The sequence below is a fragment of the Monopterus albus genome, unplaced genomic scaffold (genome assembly GCF_001952655.1).
Source record: "Monopterus albus unplaced genomic scaffold, M_albus_1.0 scaffold292.1, whole genome shotgun sequence".
Lineage (NCBI taxonomy): Eukaryota > Metazoa > Chordata > Actinopteri > Synbranchiformes > Synbranchidae > Monopterus > Monopterus albus.
Genome location: NW_018128172.1, coordinates 911,186 through 931,492, shown reverse-complemented (window position 1 = coordinate 931,492; position 20,307 = coordinate 911,186). Strand labels below are relative to the sequence as shown.

The following is a 20,307-nucleotide window of genomic DNA, read 5'->3' as shown; positions in this document are numbered from 1 at the left end:
GAAAAAAAAAAAAAAAAAAAAAGTAAGCAGGTGTGTGGAGCTTCACCGAGGACGCGGCCCGCCCTGACAGGCAGACCGTGGAGCCAACAGGAGCACACCTGGAGCCCTTTGCTCAGCCTGCGAAGGCAGCAGACGCTCACTTACAGAGGAGGCTGGAGGTTTGTGATGAAGCCGGGGCCTTGTCACAGTCTGTGGGGAGGACCCTCATGAACTTGTCCATGTCTGCTGTTGCTACCCTGACCAGGAAGTTTGGGAAGGGCAGAGTGAAGATTAAACCCACATGTCAACTGTCAGAGAGCTGGACCCTTCTCTCTAACAGTGATGTAGCTTTGCTGCAGCTCATCTCATTTTGATGCTGCGCAGGTGTAGAACAATATAAAGCCAGCTATTGCCAGTCAGGAGTTGTACCAAGAAGGCACTATGATCAGGTTTCAGGTTACGTGTTCTACATAAAACGGGTTCCCAGGCACAGATGGACACAAATAAACGGGCAGAAACTTTGCATGCAGTGCTGCCAAGCGGCCACAAGGTGGGGCACTTGGACTACAACGCTGGGGTTCACTGAAGACTGGACACAGCTAATGAAGCAGGACGTTAGTGAACAACTCTTTAAATGCACCAGGTAAAATAAAGTGAAAGCTACTCGGATGCTCTGCCTATAACTTTGGACACTTGTCTATGTACCTGGATGGTTTTTTAATCACTGTCATTGTGTCATTGTGACTGTGAACCTGTGACATTGATGATACTGTCAATCATAGTAAACTTATTAGAAAACTAAACCTCAGTTACTTTTATTCATCTGAGAACATCACAGGGGCATTAGACGCATCTCTTCTCAGCAAAACCCTTAATTAGGAACAGCAACTATTTCAGCCAAAGGTCATGACCTTTCTTCTACACTTGGACTTGGACTGGTTTCTTTTACCATTAGACATCACTGAGTAATGGAAACTCCAGCTGGCTGAGATAACAGGAGTCATTTTCTAAACAGCCACATGGCATTTATGAGTTCAAGGGGTTTCCTGTGGGCCTGGACAACCTCAGCTCTTCTGCAGAAACAGAAGCAGAACCTGCAGCACACAAGCGATCCACAAAACAAGCCCACAGCCCCATCGGAGATCCAGCACGCCTCCATCCACACCACCAGCTCAGGGGCGATCCAACCCTGCCACAGGGCCCTGGGCTCGGTCTGTGCGCCACCGGATTTACCGCTGCAGACTGAAAGTGCCGAGTCCATCCTCGCCACAACGAACCTGTTCACTTCATCACAGCTTTCAGTCAACACGAACTCAACAGTTCAGCACAACAAACACGCGTGCACTATAAACTGTACAGTGCAGAACATATACATGCCAGGACTTACCGAGCCAAACAAGTCTCCTGATCCACTTTGGCCAAACGGAGTCACTAACGGCACGTTCCCTTTCACCCGGGTCAGCGCAGTCCGGTTCCGGTTCCGCGCTCAGGCCGCTGAACCCTCAGTGTCGTCATCAGCGGTATCTCCGGTTCGCAACCCTACCCGGGAATTTCCCTGCTGTTTCTGAAACTCGTGTCTGAACAAAGCCCGGTACCGGGTGGGACGGGGCCAGACAGGTGCGCGTCTTGAAGTGGTCAAACTTCCGGTTGGCCCGGGGCTGCAACAGGCTGATAAAGGCCGAATCAGGCTTCGCGCACACTTTCAGACAGAGGAAGGACCCGCACGCCCCTGTTCATACTTCAGATCGAGGGTCTGCCTTGTGTGCACGTACGCCGACGTTTGACTGACACGGTGACGCACGTATAAACGGGGGATTTGTTGTGCGGCCAGGCCGGGGCCGACGTATTTTTAACATGCACGCAGAAGTGTGCGCTAAATCCACGCGAACCCCAGCGGACTCAGGAAGCTTATAAATCTTGCATCACAGGAGACGTGCATGAACGCACCTGCGCGCAACCTCTAAACCAATCACCTGTAGTAGGACGTTACGCATGCGCGCGAACGGGTTTGGATAATCTATCAGTAAAATCCTGTAATGAAAAGCTGAGGCAGGTTTTAAAACGCCAACGCTTTGAGTCAGTTTATTAGGAACAGCTGTGCTAATGTTCAGCTCCACCCTGTGATTCCTGGAGGCTCATTGGATCAGGTACATGTGGCTTGGTTTGAACTAGGTGTACCTAATAAACTGAGCACAAGGCCACATGTACCTGACCTCTGTCCTCCTGTGTGCTAAACCGGTATTCATCTAGAACCGGTATCTACCTCTACAGTTAATAAAACCTGATTTGTCCCCGTTTGTCTCTGGTCATCAGACGATCTGGAAGAAGGCGGGGCTGTAAATAAAGGTGTATAATAGTCATCACAGGGGTTAAAGGTCAAGCTGAACATCTCATTAAAACGTTTTAGACTACAGAAACCAAAGTGCAGCCCACTCCTGTATTTGTTTGCTGGCCAGCTAGACTTAGGTGCTGCTTCTCTGAAAAGCCTGAGACATGCTTGTTGAAAATGGTGTGACGGATAAACAATGCTTCACTGAACTGCTCAACAGTTGCACAAAGGATGTGAGAGATCTGACTAATCGTTTTGGCCTTTAGATCATGACAGAACTAAAACTGCCTCCATGAGGAGGGCCAAGGTGATAAAACCAGGGTCAGCATTGTTCCTCAGATCCTTCTGGAGAAGTGTTTAGAAACGGTGCTGTCAGCTCTGGTCCGTCACTGCTCTTTAAATACATCAGAAAAGAAAACACCACTTAGCTTAAGTTCCCATTTATTTGTAGTGCAAACGTAGAAGACAGGACTACAAACTTGAACGTGCCTCAGACCCCGTGTGAAGCACAGTATGCTACGATCTACCAGGCCATCACATGATACAAACCGACAAACGTTCACCCTTCAAGCCATGCAAATGTGAAAAGACAATGACTTAACAGCAGAAACCTCAACTCAATGAAAGACAAGTAGAAAACCATGTGCAGCCCACAGCAGGATCGTGGTCTGTGTACATCAGAGCACAGGGTTCTAGTCTGAACACAGCAGCTCCCATATGGGACAGACAAAAAATAGATCTGTTGAAAAAGAAAAATACCCAGACGCAGTGTTGATACACGTGCTACGGACTCAGCCTCCGGCTTCCTGTCAACACACGACAAGAGAATTACAGCATACATTTCCTTCCAGCTCAGTTCGACTTGAAATGAGGTCTAGTGACGGTAAACAGTCATTAGCCGAGTCACTGTTTTAGTGTTCTTATCAGCAGCGACCCCAGCTTCCCCGTGATAAACTGGGAGCCTTCGGCCGCCAGCGTTCACATCAGTTTAAAGTGTGGAGTGCAAAAAGGTCTTACTCACAGCTAACACCCTGTTTCAAAACATTAAGGAATAAATCAAATTCATGGGAACATTGTTGAGAAAAATCATATGCACAGGCCATGTTATCAGCAGACGTGACAACAAACCTCCAGTGTTCTTTACAATGTTTCTGCATTAGAGAGGGAGGAAGCCGCAGGTGTCTCACCCACAGACGGAGGCACTGACCAGGCCTTCTGGACAAAGTGCTTTGGTGGAGGTCATTAGGTTTCAGTGAAAAGACTCAAGTGAATCTAAAGGAAAACAAGACTACAGCTGTAAAACACACCCCCATGGTCTTTACACCTCCTCAAGGTTTCAAATGGAAACATTTAAAAAAGCACCTCAAAGAAACACACAAGCTAGAAGACAAAAATAAAAACCAGAAGAAAGTTAAAACCACAGGAACAAAACCAAGAAGATGTAACGATCTGTCTTCAGTCTGCGTAGCTTCCTCTTCTTCACTTATAAAGCCCCAAACTCCTCCTCCCTCATCCACTGCACTGTAACCCTGACAAAGCTCAGTCACGCTCCAGCTTATTGTGCAACATAAAAGATATTAAAAACATTTAGAAGACTTATACAAACAGGATCAAGTCCGAGAGGCCATAGAGGAAATAAAAGCCACCTTAAAAGGTGAGACAGACTCTTCTCAGCTCAGTTTGTTTGAGCTGAATAGAAAACAGCAGCAGATGAATCAGTCGTCTGAGGCTCCACAGAGGAAACACTGTCATAAAGAGCCAGCAGGGGGCAGCAGCTGCCTGACAAGCGTCTGAGGTGCAGCACTGTCTGTCCTCTACCGTGGGTGGTGGCGTGCCAGGCTTCTCCTGGCGTAGGCGGACTGCCTCTGCTGGGCCAGGAAGGACATGGCCTGGTTGGAGGGGCCCAGCCGCTCACCGGACACTTTCTGATGTAACGCCATACCCTGAGAAGGACGCAGGAAACAATCAGATGTGGGTGTGAAAAGTACTGGATGCAGAATATGAACTTGTGTAGTAAAACTTATTTGGTCTGACATTCTCTGATAAGGCCAGAGGTGACGTTTGTCCACTCACCATGCTGTACCACGCACTAATGATGAGCTTCTCCTCCTGGTCGTGTCTGGCTCTACTCTTTTCGTAGTCGTGCTGTGCAGGGGGACAGAGCATTAGTGGCGTTTACAGACCTACACTGACCTCGTTGTGCAGCTTCAGGTCTGAGGTTCATACCTCCAGGTGCTGGATTCTTCGCTCTCTCTCCGTCAGCTGGTTCTTCAGAGTCTGGATGTCAGGAGTCACAGTCACCGGCTGCTGCTTGGGGTCCAGGGTTTTGATCACCTGCACACGCAGAAGACATTTAGAAAAGAATAACAGTCGACCACTGATTCAGCATGACACTCCTGAGACACTGAGCGCTTTGTGCTGAGGTCTACCGACCGTCCTCGCCTTGTCCATGTAGCGCTTGTAGCGCTCCTCCATCTGCTTCATGTCCTCGTCCTTCTTCCGCAGGATCTCCTGGAGTTCATCGATCTTCCTGGCCACTGCAAGGGGACAAACACAGCCAGTGAGGGAGGGGACGCTGCCTTGGGGGTCAGAGGGCACTTTAAACGCGTCTTACTGCTGCTGTCCACTTTGGGCTCCAAGTCATCAATGACCTCTCGTTTCTTCTGGAGATCTGAGTGAGCTTCGTGGAGCTTCTCCCTAAAATAACAGATCTGAGTGTGAACAAACTTTCCTCTGGAGTCCACATGGGAAATAACCAGTGAGCAGCGGTGGAGGACTTACAAATGCTCCTCAAGCTTCTTCTTCAGTAAGGACGACTTCAGAGGAGATGGAAGGGAAAAAACATTATTTAGAAAACCTTCTGAGTTTAAACACACACACACACACACACACACACACACACACACTGAAAGTCAAGCTGTCAGAGTAAAATCATGGGCCAGTTGGACCGAGGGTGGCCGTACTTACAATGGCCTGATTTTGGCAGAGTGGATCAACGAGGGCAGCCGGAGAGAGACAGACAGAGAGGGGAGGGCATTAGCAGTGAATCACCACAGCAAACACGGGTTAAATTCCCACACAACACCCAGAAACAGTAAGAGAACAGGCACCACAGTCTTCTTCAAACATGACCATCTCTATTCAACTTATTTCAGACCGCTGCTCCCCATATTTCAGTCTTTGATCGTGATGTTCTTTGCCTCTGGTTCAACTACAGATAAATAATTTGACTTCATCAAATAAAGGAAGGATGTAAATGTTGTCTGCTGTAGGTCTACTGCTGCTGGGCCCTCCCAGGTTCTTGGGTCATCACACCTGCAGCCTCTGGTTTGCACAGATTGTCTTTCTACTTGTAATTAGCACATTTTCATTTATGAAGATCTGAAGCATTAATGTCTGGTTTTAATATTGTACGTGTGCTTGATTATGATTTGTCTGGGACTCATGCTGCTGCCACTTGGCCGGGGCAAACCTCAACGGGACCTTCCATGGTTAAACAAAAATTAAATATGAGGCCGAGTTCTTGCTTATTCTGGCCTGAAGAAAACATCTGGCTCCCATTAGTAGTGACATCGGTGGACTGTAGTGACTGTAGCTACGTCTGTATCTGCTCTACATTTTCAGTATTTATAATATTGGACACCATCTTCTCCACCTATGCCGTCGACTGGACCGTAGCAAACGATGGTTTGTGAGGAGGAGAGCTGCGAGTCTGAAGCGACAAACACCATCTCTGTGCACTCACGTCCTCGGTCTTGCCATCCTGCTCCTGGAGCGCCTTCTGGAGCTCCTCGACCTGAGAACGCAGCTCTGAGATCTGCTGCAGGTTCAACCTTGGAAAGAGACAATAAAAGGGAGGTCAGGAATGGAAAGAGCAAAAAAAGACAAAACAGAGGAGAGAAAATGAAAACGTTTAAGGAAGGCAGACGGCCACAAACAACCGGAGAAGATGTGACTAGGTTATTAAATAGCTTCTGTGGGTGGGGGATGTTTGTAAAGTCTCATGATGGCGGGGATGCTGCCGTCCTGTGGGACAGCGTCAGTGTTTCTCCTGCGAACACGGAGCTGCTGTGTCCAAACAGCTGCATCTGGCTCCATGTGTCCACAGGACGTTCTCCCAGCAGCATCTAACCGACTCCACTCTGTCTCTCCACAGTGGGCTCCTCTTCCACGGAGCCACATCTGCTACCTGGGACCCTGTCGGACCCGGATCTCGGGGCTCAGCCTGGACCTGAAGTCTTCCTGTGTCTTTTTCCTGCAGTGGAACTCTGCAGGTCAATCTGTCTGGTCCATCTGGGCTCAGGTTTCCTCCTCTCGTCCAGGGAGCTCAGCTACGCTGCCATGGACCCAGCTCTTGTTAATACCCTCGGCAGCTGTGGTCACAGGGTCGTCCAGCTGCTCGGAGATGGTCTGTAGCCTTTAGCTCGACCACGCCCGCTGACTCTCTCCTTCCTGAGCTCGTCAGACAGCTCTCTGCTGTTCTTCCTCTTGTCCACGTTCAGTGACTGGTGATTAGACTGAACACAGCTGTGAAACCAGCTGTGACCAACATCACCACCAGCTCCCAGTGAAACCAGTTGCTGTGTTCAGGCCACTTCAGAAGAAGAGTTCAGCCCTTTCACAGCTTCTCTGGTTTGTTCTGTGCAAACCAAAGGCTGCAGGTACGATGGCAGGAGGAACTGAGCGCTGCGTCAGTGAGGTGTGGGGGACACACGTCAGTTCACCTGCTGCAGGCAGCGTTCATCCACCCTTCTGCTGCCTGGCCATTCACTGCTCTGCTGCACTGGGCATGCTCACTCCTCTCCTCCTGTTACTGAGGATGCCTCTCACACCCTGGGCCTGGTGTTGCAATGGACACACACACACACACACAGTCCACCCACATGTCCACATGCCCACAGCCATGTAAACACACACACAGTCAAGGGACAATCTGGCTTTCTGCTGTCTGTCCTCCAGCCCAGCCCACACAGCTCAGCTGAGCACACAGTCCAGAGGGCGAGTTGACATTTAGGCAGATAGCACTCCTACTATCAGCCAAACCACAAGCGTAATGTCCAGAACACACAATATGGTGGCCTAGAAGGGGAATGATTATTTAACACTGCTGAACAACAAGTTGGACTGTACAGGGAGAACACCCACGCCACTACCTGTTCTGAGTTTCCAGGGCGTTCTTGCTGCGTTGAGCCTCTTCCAGCTCAGCCTGCACCTCCACTAGTCTCTGCATGTATGTCTCCTCCTGGACACACAGCATCTTGTTTTCACTCTGTAGACGCACCACTGTCTCCCTGTCGGAGGAACGAGGAGAGTGAGGGAAGGGGCAGAAGAAGAGGGTCAGAGTGCGGCTGAGGCAGAGGAGCCTTGTGTTTGACAACGCCCAGGCTGAATATGCAGCGCTGCCATGTGTCAATACATCAGCCACCAACTGCACATTCAGGTCCTAAAAATAAACTTTGGTGGCTGCGTTGGCCTGAGTACTTGATCTCAGACCAAAGAAGATAAACACAGGGAAGGCGTGGGCTGCTGGTAGTGGCACCAATGCACATCTTCTGTAGGTTCACAAGGAAAATCTCATCTGTTACACCCAAATGTGTTTGCCACACACAGACGGTAAAGACACGCACACAGCATTAGTAACAGACATACTTGAGCTCCGTGGGCATAATCTCTGCAGCCAGGTTCCCCACTGCGTCACCGCTGTCACACAAGCCTCCTGCAGACACAGATGGACCAAGTGTCAGCTGGAAACTTAACAGGTTGGATTAAATCAGCCTGATCATTTGTCTTTACCTTTGATTGACGACCTTTTCAAATGTATTTGAGTTCACTTGTTTATTATCACAACTAAAGAATGTTTTTTAGCCATTTTTGTTCCAATGATGTGCATTGTGTGCACACAGTAACAACCCAGGGTCAGTGCTGTGTCTGTGCCGACTGACAGGTCTTTCTTCAGCCCTTCTTAGTGTGTGTGGGTGACAAGGAACAGGTGGTGCCTTGTGATTGGCCCGTTTGAATGGACTGCTGCCTCCAGATTGGAGAAAAAGATGTCATCAGGCCATCTGACAGCCACCTTCCTCCTCCTCCACCACCCCCAACAAGATGCCAGCCTCCCAGTTGTTTGTTCGCCATGTGTTGTACTGAATTAGTCTGATGCTGCTTCACTCTCCATACAAACTAGAGCACCTGAAGTAGCAGTTTAGTAGCAGCGAGAAGCCATTTCCTCCTGTTTAGGTCAGAAAACCTGTATTTTATTGACCTTTTGTTTGTTAAGGAGGATCAGGGCCAATCAGTTTTCACCTGTGGTCACGGTTGAAGGAAGTAAAACTGCCCTAAACCCTGATTCTCTCTGAGATGTTGGCTGTTTTTGGGAGTGGGAGGGCCACACGTTATGTCCACGTTTCCCTGACATGCATTTCATGTTTGTCTGTGCTGGTTTTAAATATACACCATAAATAAAAGTGACCTATGAACCATGAGCCACCCACAGAGCTACTAATGTGTGAAAGGTGATGGGTTAGCTGCTGGATAACAGCACATTAAAGGAAAATGTAAAGTGCCCTTTACTGGTGTGTCTAGACAGGGTGCAGTCGCCCCCGGGGCCGCCTCACCTGTCCCACTGAGACACCTCTGTTGGACTTGTGCACACCTGAGCTCATCATTCGTCTCCCGAAGCGCATCTCTTTCACAGATCAGACGCTGAGGAACAAAGCACAATGCAACACTGAGTACAGCTTCTACTCAGACTGCTCTGTATCTTGGTCTATTCATGGCATCTGTAATGTCAATCCACTAGGAACTAAAACTCTCCCCTGCATTTGTTGGACCAGCTGTGGTGTGCACATGAAAATGAACACGTCGTGTCAGAGTGTGCATTTCAGTAAATGAGGGCATTAATCACTCTTGTCAGATTGCAGAAGGTGCTAGAACTGACACAGCACGTGGGAGTCCACTGAAGAATAGTACGATATTTGCCTGGCAACAATTGCTCCTGCAGGGATGTGCGTCCTGTCAGAATCACAACAATGTTGATCCAGACCAGGACTGCATCGCTGCAATGCTAACTAGATTGCTACTCCTTTTCTAGGCACCAGAAACAGATGCTGCACACTGAGAGAACGCCACAGTAAAAGCATGTCGTCCCCACCCAAAGCAAAACTCTGTTTCCCGACAGTGTTCACCCACTCACTTCTTTCTCCTTCATCAGTGCATCGTACTTGTCATGGAGATTCTTGTACTCAAACTGCCACTTCTCAGCTTTCATGGCCTCTGCCGAGTGCTTGGTGTGAAGCTCATGAGCCTGCAAGTCAGAGAGCATGGCAACAGTCTGCATTGGCAAGAGCGCTCGAAAAACTGCGAGCTTTTCCAAACACGTGCAGAAGCCAGACTGTGTTTCACATCACTTGGATATCAGCACAGGAGTAAGTATCACTCTCTCTGCTGCTGTCAGCCCACAGCTTGCCTGTCTCTTGTAGGTGTCCAGCTGACTGCGGACGGCGTTGGCCCTGCGGAGCTCCTCCTCCAGTTCGCAGGTGCGCTGCATGTACACGGTGTTGCGCTCCTCTAGGAGGCGCACCTGTCTGCGCAGGTCTCCCAGATCCTCCAGCTTCCTCTTGTACGTCTCCACCAAAGCTTCGAGCTGGTTCACCCGGTCAGATGAGTGCCTGAGGGGGAGGAGTGTGGGACGTGTTCAGTGTGGAGCACAAGAATCTGAGTTTTACCCAAACACAACACACCTGTGTGGAAATGTACTTAACTAGTGAAAACCAGCAACTCTGACGCAAGTCGGTGTCAACGCATGAAAGTCATTATCAACACAGATGTCAGAGAGAGGAGCTGAATGGACGTCTGTGTGTGGGCAGTGTGGGAGCTGTTTCTCAGAGTGGAAACTGAGAATAGATGAACTACTGTTTAAAGGAGAAGGCTGCTGGTGATACAAGTTCTTTCAAACGATCAGGCCTAAACCGACAATGTGCTGTGTCTCAGTCTCCTTCCCTCAGCTCCACAAAGATGGGTCACGAATATACTCTCCTTTTTCATAAAGTAGTTATTATCACAATCAGTTGATGGGGTTTGTTGATGGTAACAGAAATGTGGAATAGCCGATCAATAGGAGACAACACGGTATTTTCAGACAGACTGCTTCTTTAATATTGTGTCTCAACAGACATTTGTATTGATTGCAACCATTCCAGTAGTACTGGCTCAACAGTACATGCCAGAAGATACTTATGCTCTCAGTGTTCAGTTTATTAGGAACACCTCAGTCTAACCCAACAGTAAATCCTCCTTCTATAATGTCCAGGTTGTGTTCAGACGGTTTCACAGAGGTGCTGGTTCACCTGTGTGTTCACTGTGGAGGCGACAGTTTAACTGTGCTGTGTTGTACTGAGACGTGTTTCTGGTATTGTGTCCACCCTATTTACATCAGTGAGGCAAGGCCAAGGGAGTGTGTGTACTTCACTGAAGAAAAGCTGTTCTTTTAAAATGAGTTCTGAATGAACTGCACCTGTGCTGGGTCTTAGGGTTAGGGTCACTGAATGACAGCACACAATCTTAAATGCTTTGTTGGAGAAATAAAAAAAGCATGCAGAGAAACCCTTCAGCATCCATGTGACAACACACACCTTGTTTACCTTGTAATAATCCTCATCACCACTCCTAATTCAACTCGACAGGGTAGGATACGAAGGAAGCCAGTGCCACTCTCACCTGAGAATGTCCATCTCGTCTTTGAAGACCTGGGCCTCCTGCGCCAGGCTGGTCAGCTCCTCGTTACGCTGCTGCAGCTCGACCACCTCCCGCTCCAGTACCTCTGCCCGCACGCTCAGGTCGTCTCTGCTGCTCTCCAGCCTGACACCAACAGCGGTTGTTTAACAGGATGGAGAAAAGTGACTCAACAGTAGCATCTGATTCATACACGACTTTTTTAGAAATACTACAACCACAACCTTTAAAATGTAGGGCTAATTATGGAAGTGTCCACGTCTCTCCTGTACAGGCCTGATGAATGTTACGACTTGTACATTTGTTTGAAATTCTACATAGAAACCTGGACTGTTTTCCTAATAAACGCTTGTGTATGTGTAGGTCCAGCCTGAACCTGTAGTTCTCCTCCTGAAGCTGCTCCATCTGACTCTGCAGCAGCAGCAGCTTCTTGCCGGTGATTGCCATGGTGGAGGCATCCGCAGAGTCACAACAGCTCAGCTTCTCCTTCAGAGCACGAGTCTCTGCCTGAAGGGACGACTTCTCCTCCAGAGCCGTTGACAGCTGTTAGGAGGCAGGAACAGAAGAGACACTTTGCAAAAAGAGGTGTGAAGGCTTGAGATTAGGTAACAAACCGCTGAGAGAGAGAGAGAAGGTGCACAATGACACCTCTACAGCTGCACAAAGGGAGGGAAAAGAGAAGGATACAGATAAAAAAACAACAGAGAGGTGCATGTGATAGCCAGGGTACAAGCACAAGGAGAGAAAACACTGATAGTCACAAACCCCAACCTTTACAGTGCAGAGGACCAGGAACACATGCTTTGCTCTCAGTTCACATGCTCTGCTGTCAAGCTAGTTAGTCGGCCGGTGTGCATCCTCATGACAGTGCATATGCAGCTCAGTGAGGACCATTAATGATACTGGTTATACTAGTACATCGTCCTCTCCAAATGTACTAGTATAACCATTAATGATACTGGTTATACTAGTACATCTTAATGATACTGGTTATACTAGTTACTAGTATAACCATTAATGATACTGGTTATACTAGTACATTGGGAGAGGACGATGTTTAACTTCAGGCTGATGAAGCTGCGGACAGGAGGCTGTGTTACGTTTACAACACAACTGTGTTTGAGTCAGGCTGAACCTGAGGTTAGACAAGCTGGCATTCCAATGTTAGCAAAGGGTGTGGGGGGGGGATACTTACCTGCTGGACATCTTTCCACTCTGAACACAGCAAAACCCTACACTGAACTTTAAGGACAGATTGCATGCTTTAGCACAGGACCAGTAAAAGTAAATAGCTTTCAAAACAACACAAATGACTAATCCCTAGTGCGTGGGCCCAACAAGTAAACAAACAGGTGGGCTGAGAGCGGCACAAATGATTGTTGGCTACTGCTCCATCCCAAGGCAATGTGTCAGTTTTATCTTAATGTTATGCAACTATTGACTAGAACACTTCTTTAAAAAAAGTAAATGAGCCCCTCGTCAGTCAGTGGTGCACAAACAAGCAGTGGGAACACACAGTCAGGTGGGCTAATCAATAAGGGTCAGCGCACAACAGCTGCAGGCGCACACTCAACATGCTGCAACCACAAGTTTCAAAAAACACTAGACCTCAAAGTATCTGAGAGGCAGTCACACAGAGGTGAAGCAGTTTCAGACAAGTGCGAAACCACTAAACAAAGCGAGATGATGCCGATAGCTCTGTTAGGAAGATAGAAGATAGAACAACATGCTTTCTTAAAGTTATGATCCCTAAGAGTTTCATTTTCTACTTGTTTTTGAGACTATTGTGGGCAGCAGGACACTTCAGTGCATCTATATGCAGTAGTTACTTGTCTATGCAGTAGTTTGTACTGTTAACGGTCCAGCATTCCTACCCAGAGCGACAAGACTCACAGTTATCCAGTGTTACTGTCTGCAGTTTTCTCTCTGGGATAACAGCCACTGAACTGTTCACTCAACTAATGCCGTGACAGAGCTGTGCTAAGTTACTGCAAACTAGGGCTGGACCCAAATATTCAGTTTTCAATTTTGGTACTTAAATATTCAAAACAGCAGGAAATTTCAGTGCTGATGTCTGATGATGAAAAGGAGACGGCTCGGCCTGCTGCCGCTCACAGCTCTAAATACACTGGAGCAAATCTCTAAAGACACGTTACTCAGACCGAATGAGCAGATGTTCAAAAATGAATGGTTACTTTCTTGTATTGTACCCATCCTGGGATGAAATATGCACAGATTCAAACTTGTTGGACCAATAAATCCTAAGAAAAACCTTAAAACCACAAACAAAGCCTCTTTCCAACCACAGCCAGGTAGATGGACAACAAGCTACAACCTAGTTTTCCTCAAGACAAGCCATTTGATGAATTATCATAGACTATGAGCAGCTGGGTACAAGACAGTTTTGGAGGGACCATCTACAAAGTGCAACACAGAAAAAGGTACTACAAAAAATATTCAAGTGCTTCACTCTTACAGACATTTTTCCAAACTAAGTGTTGTGGCATAACCAAGAAGAGACTGGTGTGAAGTCTCCCCCCGCCCCCGATAAAGGAGAGTTTATGGCACTGAGAGCTCTGGGTCCTGTAGTATTAAAAACACGTGACGTGTCCACCAGCAACAATGGGTGTTGTCAAATCAACCAGGACTGAAATCTTTAAAAAACACAACTTTCACCGTTAGGAAACATTCAAAGTAAGGAGTAAACCCCCTTTAATGACCCTACCTGATGTTCCAAGTCTCGACAGCGATGGCTCAGGTCCTCCTTCTCATCAGCCTCCTCGCTTAGAAAATAATACTTCCTGGACTGCACACACCACGTGGAGACAGATATAATACTAGTCACATTGGTGAAGGGGAGGGAGTGAGAAAACACAGTATAATGCAGCAGATGTGAACAAGTCAACTGTTGTGGGTTTCACCAAGTATAATGCAGCAGATGTGCTGCGTGGAGAACAAGTCAACTGTTGTGGGTTTCACCTGGTAGTCGAAGTCCCCGTAGCTCTCTGGGCTTCCTGGTTCAGATGAAGGCTCTTTTGATAAGAGCTGAAACAGAGCACAGCAGACCAGACATTACACCTATGTTTAAGTCTTCACACCGTTAGCTTTCACATTCATTTTACTCTATAAAGCATTACACCAGACTCTCAGTTGTAAAATGCAGAATGAAAACCTTTGGCGTTTACGTTCAGAGCCGCTGGAACAGGCTTCAGGGGAGCCGAAAATACTGATGTTTGATAAAACCAAGCATTTGTTCTTTCCCCCCAGTCCTACGGGTGCCAAAGAAACACTAAACATAGTCTTGAAATATCTGAGATGGGTTTCAGGGACTCTGTTAAGCCTCATGCTTATCCGGATTTCTTTGATTGTGAATTCACCATGACTAAGCACCGGGATTAATGCAAAGTAGAGAGAGCCCAGAGGATAAGCAAAGCAGCTCGCTCACCTCCTGAATGGCTGTCATCACGACGTGCTGGACAGATTCCTCAAGTGTCATTATCTGCTGGATTTGCTCTGTGTTTGGGAGAAAACAGAGCCCAGTGAAGGTGCAGCCAAAGACAGATTAACACAAATACTCTGCTGAAAACCAAACCAGCACTGCATCTATTGTCAGACAACCGGTGCTCATCGAGCTCATGTTTAAATAACAAGCGGCCTGATCCAGTTTTTGCACTGAGCTGTAATCTCTGAAATGGTTTTGGTGTGGTTAGCTTCTTGTGAAGACGAGACCACCACTGACATAAAAACAGCAATCGTGATTTGACTGGAGTTAATCCTGTGTGAGATTTCCACAGATGGCTGTGTCCATTTGGTGTTCGTGCTTCTCCTGCAGACACATCACCTTGTTTCTTCTCACAGCTGACAGCACAGCCCAGTACGAGCTGTACCAGCTTCCCCAGTTCAGTGACATCTCCCATCTCTCCTATAAGGTTCACATCTGGCAGGTGCTCATCTGAGACCTGATGACCAAGCACCTGTTCATGGAGAATACGGTGAGACAGGACAGAGTCTGACACATAAGAAATAAGGGGAACATTTACACACAAATGCAACTTTAAGTTAGGAAAACACTAAGCTCTTCTTACATCGTGATAGTACTCCAGCATGCTCTTAAGAATCTTCTTCAAGTTGCTGACCTGAAAGAACAAAACAAGGAGTTTTCATGATGGAAAAAAGCCCGGACACTTTATTATTCTAGAATGACATAGATTATTCTATCATAAATTACCTTGAGACGCCAGTTGGCCTCGCTCTCCTCCTTGATCCTGCATAACCATGTCTTATTAAACCAAGAGGGGTCTCTGTTAATGAGAGCACAAGAGAACTCTAGTGACAACAAGGATGATTCACAGGAGGCCACGGGGCAGTGAGGCGCTGTGCTTCTGTACTGCCGAGCACTGTGACATTTGAGTAGAGCTGCTCATTACAGTCACATGTCACGCAAGGGAATAATGCTCAAGAAACAGATAAAGCAACCTTAAAATGAGAGTCCATTTCATTTGATTCAGAAATAGTTGCATTGCCCATTTATCTGTAAGGGCATGCGACAAGGGAAGCATGCTCCACCACAAGCTACACAGGTCATCAGGCTTGGACACACAGGTTTACTCATTAGTCAGTCACACACTTCAAGGCAACAGCTGGGACACCGAGAAAAAAAATGACCTCACAAGTCCTGCCACGTTTTACATAGATAACAACCTTGTGCAGTTCAAAAAGCAATCCTGCACAAATCACACAGATAAGCAAATGTCAGTGAGGAGGTTCTGAAACAGCCACCGTGTGTGTGTGTGTGTGTGTGTGTGTGTGCCCTTACATTCTGTGCAGCACATGAGCAATGGCCAATCCACTTGTTAGGTCGTGCTTGCTGTTGCATGACGGCACCTGAAACGTCTGTAACTGAGAAAAGAAATGGTAATAATTAGTCATTAAAGCAATGCATACATTTGACAAACAGCTGTAATGAAACTGTATCAAAGAATTTATTATTGGTGCATTTAAATATGATGTGTACATAAATAATGTGTTCACAGCTTTAACTTCACTAAAACGTAATTTGGTACCAGTTGTAAATCACACTCTCGTGGGCTGACCATTACAAAACAGCAGCCAAGAGCAGGGATTCTGTCAGAACCTATACATTCTTGTTAAACACCATTAAGGACAGATGCTGAACACAGACAGGACACACAGCCCTACGTAAGAACCTGGTGACATCAACAGGCGTCTTAGTCCTGCACTTGTCTCTAAATGGGAACTAACAGGTGGTTTTCTCTGCCTGTCGGAGAGAGAACCAGTCCTAGACTAAACTGGGTTTACACGAAGCCGGTCTTTTGGTGGGAGTCCGCTTTGCTGTCACCTGTTAGTCAGACTCATAACACACCACCAGGAGCAAACTTCCAAGTCCTAGGTAGTTAGCTTGGCTGGCTAGCGAGTGTTAGCGTCAAAGCAGGTAACTTTCATACCAACTGCTTTTAACTAACCCAGTCAATAAGGCAGGTATTTACTGACTATATGAGGCATTACCATAAAAACACAACGTTAAATTTCTTGTCACCTTGCCACCACCTGCTGTCACCTGTTAGCCAGAGGCTAGCCTTGCTAGCAAGTCCCGCATTATCAAACTTACCCAGGTTAACAGTGAATCACACAGCTTTGCTTTATCCAGACTCATCCTGCGGTGTCCAGACAAAGCTTCGGGAGCTCGTAGAGAAGCACGGGAGTTGGCTCTCGAAACCTTTTGTTAAACCCTCCGTAGTTTTGTACTCACTAATATAACGTCGTCAGTCATTCTCCAGCCGCGGCCTCCTGCTGCTCCTGGCTCCTTCGCGTTTCGGGTCCTCCTGTTATCCTAGCGAGCTTCCGTAGTAAGAGCACTCCCATGGGAACGGATTATGTTGCTCATGGTGAAAGTAAGTTATTAGCCCATATTTCTTTAAATTAAAACTTCATATTTTCTCTTAGTAATTAATTTTGGTTACAATGCAGTATATTAGCACGAGCATCCCATTCTCTCATTATAAGACATTTTAAGAGAAATGTTTTCTTTTAAAAAAGTTTTGTTTCTTACACCCAGAGACTAAATATTCAGAGCAAAATCGGGAGAGCAAAGATGCCAACAGCAGATTATTAATAAAATAAATAACTATTAATCACACTGGCTTTAATGCAACTAGCCTAAAATAATTTCAAATTGTCTTCTTCTACTTTGGCTGTTATTGAGTCTGCATATCTCCACAGAGAAAACAAAACGAGGCAACTTCCTGATATATTTTTATTTTACCTAACTTTCATTTATCAGCAGCCAGTTAAACTTCAACAAAAACGAGGTCTTGGGCAACCAAGATAGGCAGTAGCAAGTTACAGACGAACAATAAAAACACATTCACACACAAAAGCTGAAATCTAAACATTTAAAGGGACAAGTGTGCTTTGTCTTTTGATAAATAACTGTGACACTATACCACTGATGAAAATGTGCAAAACAGGTAACTTTCATACCATTAAAAGCCATTAAAAGTCCTAACAATGAACTGTGGCCAGTGTGTGTCTTCAAGATGGTTGTTTCCATATTACATAGTTCAGTAAAGCACCACTGGATGGCTCCAGTTGACAGAGAGCTATAGAAATCAGCTTGATGCACAGCTCATGCCATTGACTGTACAGCAGGTGTTTGGAAAAATGTTCCTATTTACATTCCAGAAACAGCTTAGTTGAACAGCAACACAAACTCCACAGTGACCACACAGGTGAACCAACAGCTCTGTGAAACAGTCTGAACATCATCACCTTCATGAAGGACTGTTGGGTTAGACTGACTTAGGCTGACACAGGGGTTCCTAATAAACTGACTACTGAGTGTATATGTTTCTTGCTGTAGGGATGACCAGGCTGTATCAAAAGGCCTTGGAACAGGGGAGTTCCCACTGGTATGTGAGTTACAGCAGGTTTCTGACAGCCTTCCTCATTTATTATTCACATGCTGGCACACACGTCCTCCTCTTCTGTGGTAATGTGCATATCTCGATCTCCACACGTCTCCTTCCTGCAGTTATTGACACAAGTCAAACTGCAGTGACCAATCACAGCGAAACACTGCCCACGCTGTTTGCTCTGGCAAGCCCAGCCAGTTGGTGTGTACAGAGTCCACCTGCATACCGTCTGGTCCTTCTCGTCCAAAACCAGTCTGTTCACCTTACATCTGGCACTACCCTATATGTCTGGCCGGCGTTCCTGTTTCTCTAGACCAGAGGAATGTTTACAGTCCCCTTTCTGTTATCATAACTCAGTGACTCCTCACTGTGAAAAAGAAAACGCTGAGAAAACTCGATGTTTCAATACAACAAGTTTCCATAAAGTCTTGAGTTCACTTGTAACCGTTATTTATTCCAATGACTGTGGTTCAGTGGGTAGAGCAGTCATCTCCCAACCGGAGGGTTGGAAGTTTGAATGTTGGTGCCAGCAGTCCACATGTCAAAGTGTCTTTGGGCAACACAGTGAACTTCCAAGTTGCCCCCGATGATTAGAGCCATCAGTGTGAGTTGGCGCCGCAGATGGCTGCCTCAGTTCTGTACCGGAAACAAATTCCTTGTATGTGTAACATACTTGGCCAAATAAAGGTGGTTATGAGTATTTGCTGTAGTTTACTGTGACACGGTTAAATGCTAATCATTTTTCTTATCATTGCATTTTATCTCCAGATAAGGTGTCACTGTGTATAAACAGGGTCTCAGGTTGAGTAAACCTGGACTGAATTAACACACCTGGGAGGGTGGGAGTGGGGGGGGGGGGTTCAGCGGAGACGTTAGTCACCCGCTGAGGGATGGTTGGGGCTGACTAATGCCTGGGTGGCGGGAGGTGTGGTGGAGGGACTCGAGCGGAGGCTGACTATTTCTGGCCAGCTCCTCTTCCTCCACTCTAATTCCTCTTTTCACATGTTCTCTCCTTCCTTACTCCCCAGATGTGTTTCCTTCCTGAAAGTCAAAAGGCTTTACTTCTCCTTTTTTCCATCCCCACACTGACGCACTCACATCCCTCTGGGGGGAAGTGGAAGGCTGGAGGTGGGAGGGCCAGGAGCTAAGATTGAGTAATTATTCCTTTTTTGAAGCCTGTGGTTTTATGATTGGAAAAAAAACGGGGATGGTTCCTGTTTTGAAAATTCTTTTAGGTGCAAAGTGCAAGCTATCTGCACTAACGAGGCCCCGTAGCTTCGTGAAATTCTTCTGAATCACAAAGAAAAACTACAGATGCTTTGTTTTTATTTATTAGAGTTGCCCTGTGCTAAGAAGGGTTTTGTTTATCGTAATGTTTGACCTTCACTGTGCAGAGAGAAATCTGCGTTTGACACTGGAAAGCAGTTTTCACATTTGTCTGCTGAAGGTGAAACGCTTCACTGCTGAAAAGTAATAACATTTATTTGTGTGTTCATAGACTGGATTTTTCAGTGAGGGAGGAGCAGGTGCTGTTTTAAAGCGGCTGAGAACATGCCATTGTAATGTTAAATATTCATGACTAAGTAAGTAATATCAAAGTAAAAATAGGCAGCAGCCCAGTTTAAACCAGAGAGAAGAGCTCACAGGAAAACAGAAATACATAAACACAAACACAAAACAGGACATCTGGAGAACATGTACTTCATTTAAGCATTTACATCTGATGCTATTGTATACTTCAACTGCACCACAATTTAGAGGGAAATACTGCACTTTTTAACAAGACTATGCTGCAGATGCAGATTCTTAATACAAACTGTGATCAAGTAATAAATGATGACGTGTTATTATGAATGAAGCCACCTGACAGTATTCACAGTAGCTCCACCTTTACCAGCTACAACATTAGTGACGCTTACACACTAATGCAAACTAGTAATAGTACATCATCCTGAAATGAACCATTCTATAATAACAAGTGAGCCTTTCATTACTTTAATTATATTTTGATGCTTTTACTTACAAGTTTCAAATGCAGGAATATTTCCGCACTCTGATAATGATAATTTTACTTCAGTGGAAGATCTAAGTACTTCTGCTGCTGCTGATTTTCAGAGCCTTTAATCATTTTTAATTGAACATTTTGGTGGAAAATCCATGTCAGACACAAATTATCATTCCAAGCAAAGTAAAAACATGTCTGTCAGGGATCTTTACTGTGTCCTCGTGTTGAGGTCATGCAGTAACAGTATGTGAAAATCTAATGCCACAGTGGATGAGTGATGTGGTTTGCAGAGACAAAGAAAAGCTGCACCTTTAAGTGAAAGAATGCCAGCGATG

The 20,307-nt window shown here is 46.3% G+C and overlaps 1 protein-coding gene across 2 annotated transcripts; it reads right to left on the bottom strand.

The window, feature by feature from the left end:
* Positions 1 to 3,035: 3,035 nt before the first annotated feature.
* Positions 3,036 to 16,936, bottom strand: hook2 (hook microtubule-tethering protein 2). 2 transcript variants are annotated; one of them, XM_020623057.1, is made up of 23 exons: positions 16,806 to 16,936; positions 15,852 to 15,934; positions 15,264 to 15,336; positions 15,121 to 15,171; positions 14,877 to 15,009; positions 14,481 to 14,548; positions 14,015 to 14,080; positions 13,761 to 13,841; positions 11,412 to 11,578; positions 11,021 to 11,161; positions 9,771 to 9,972; positions 9,498 to 9,608; positions 8,920 to 9,007; positions 7,958 to 8,024; positions 7,462 to 7,599; positions 6,054 to 6,141; positions 5,276 to 5,281; positions 5,090 to 5,124; positions 4,923 to 5,005; positions 4,742 to 4,845; positions 4,535 to 4,642; positions 4,382 to 4,453; positions 3,036 to 4,251 (listed from the first exon to the last, which is right to left on the bottom strand). In XM_020623057.1, the coding sequence occupies exons 1-23, from the start codon at positions 16,824 to 16,826 to the stop codon at positions 4,123 to 4,125; spliced, it is 2,115 nt and encodes a 704-aa protein (XP_020478713.1). In that variant the 5' UTR covers positions 16,827 to 16,936; the 3' UTR covers positions 3,036 to 4,122. The 2 variants fall into 2 exon arrangements, with proteins under 2 accessions (XP_020478713.1, XP_020478712.1); XM_020623056.1 differs by having other exon boundaries at positions 16,665 to 16,935.
* Positions 16,937 to 20,307: the final 3,371 nt, after the last annotated feature.

What these genes read in the sequence shown, in the direction of transcription:
- hook2 (XM_020623056.1), bottom strand. Translation starts at nt 16,709, where the DNA reads ATGAGTCTGGATAAAGCAAAGCTGTGTGATTCACTGTTAACCTGG. An exon ending in CTTCAGGAGGAGAACTACAG is followed by an intron (nt 11,162 to 11,411) that starts GTTCAGGCTGGA and finishes TGTTGGTGTCAG; the next exon opens with GCTGGAGAGCAGCAGAGACG. An exon ending in CACTGATGAAGGAGAAAGAA is followed by an intron (nt 9,008 to 9,497) that starts GTGAGTGGGTGA and finishes TTTGTTCCTCAG; the next exon opens with CGTCTGATCTGTGAAAGAGA.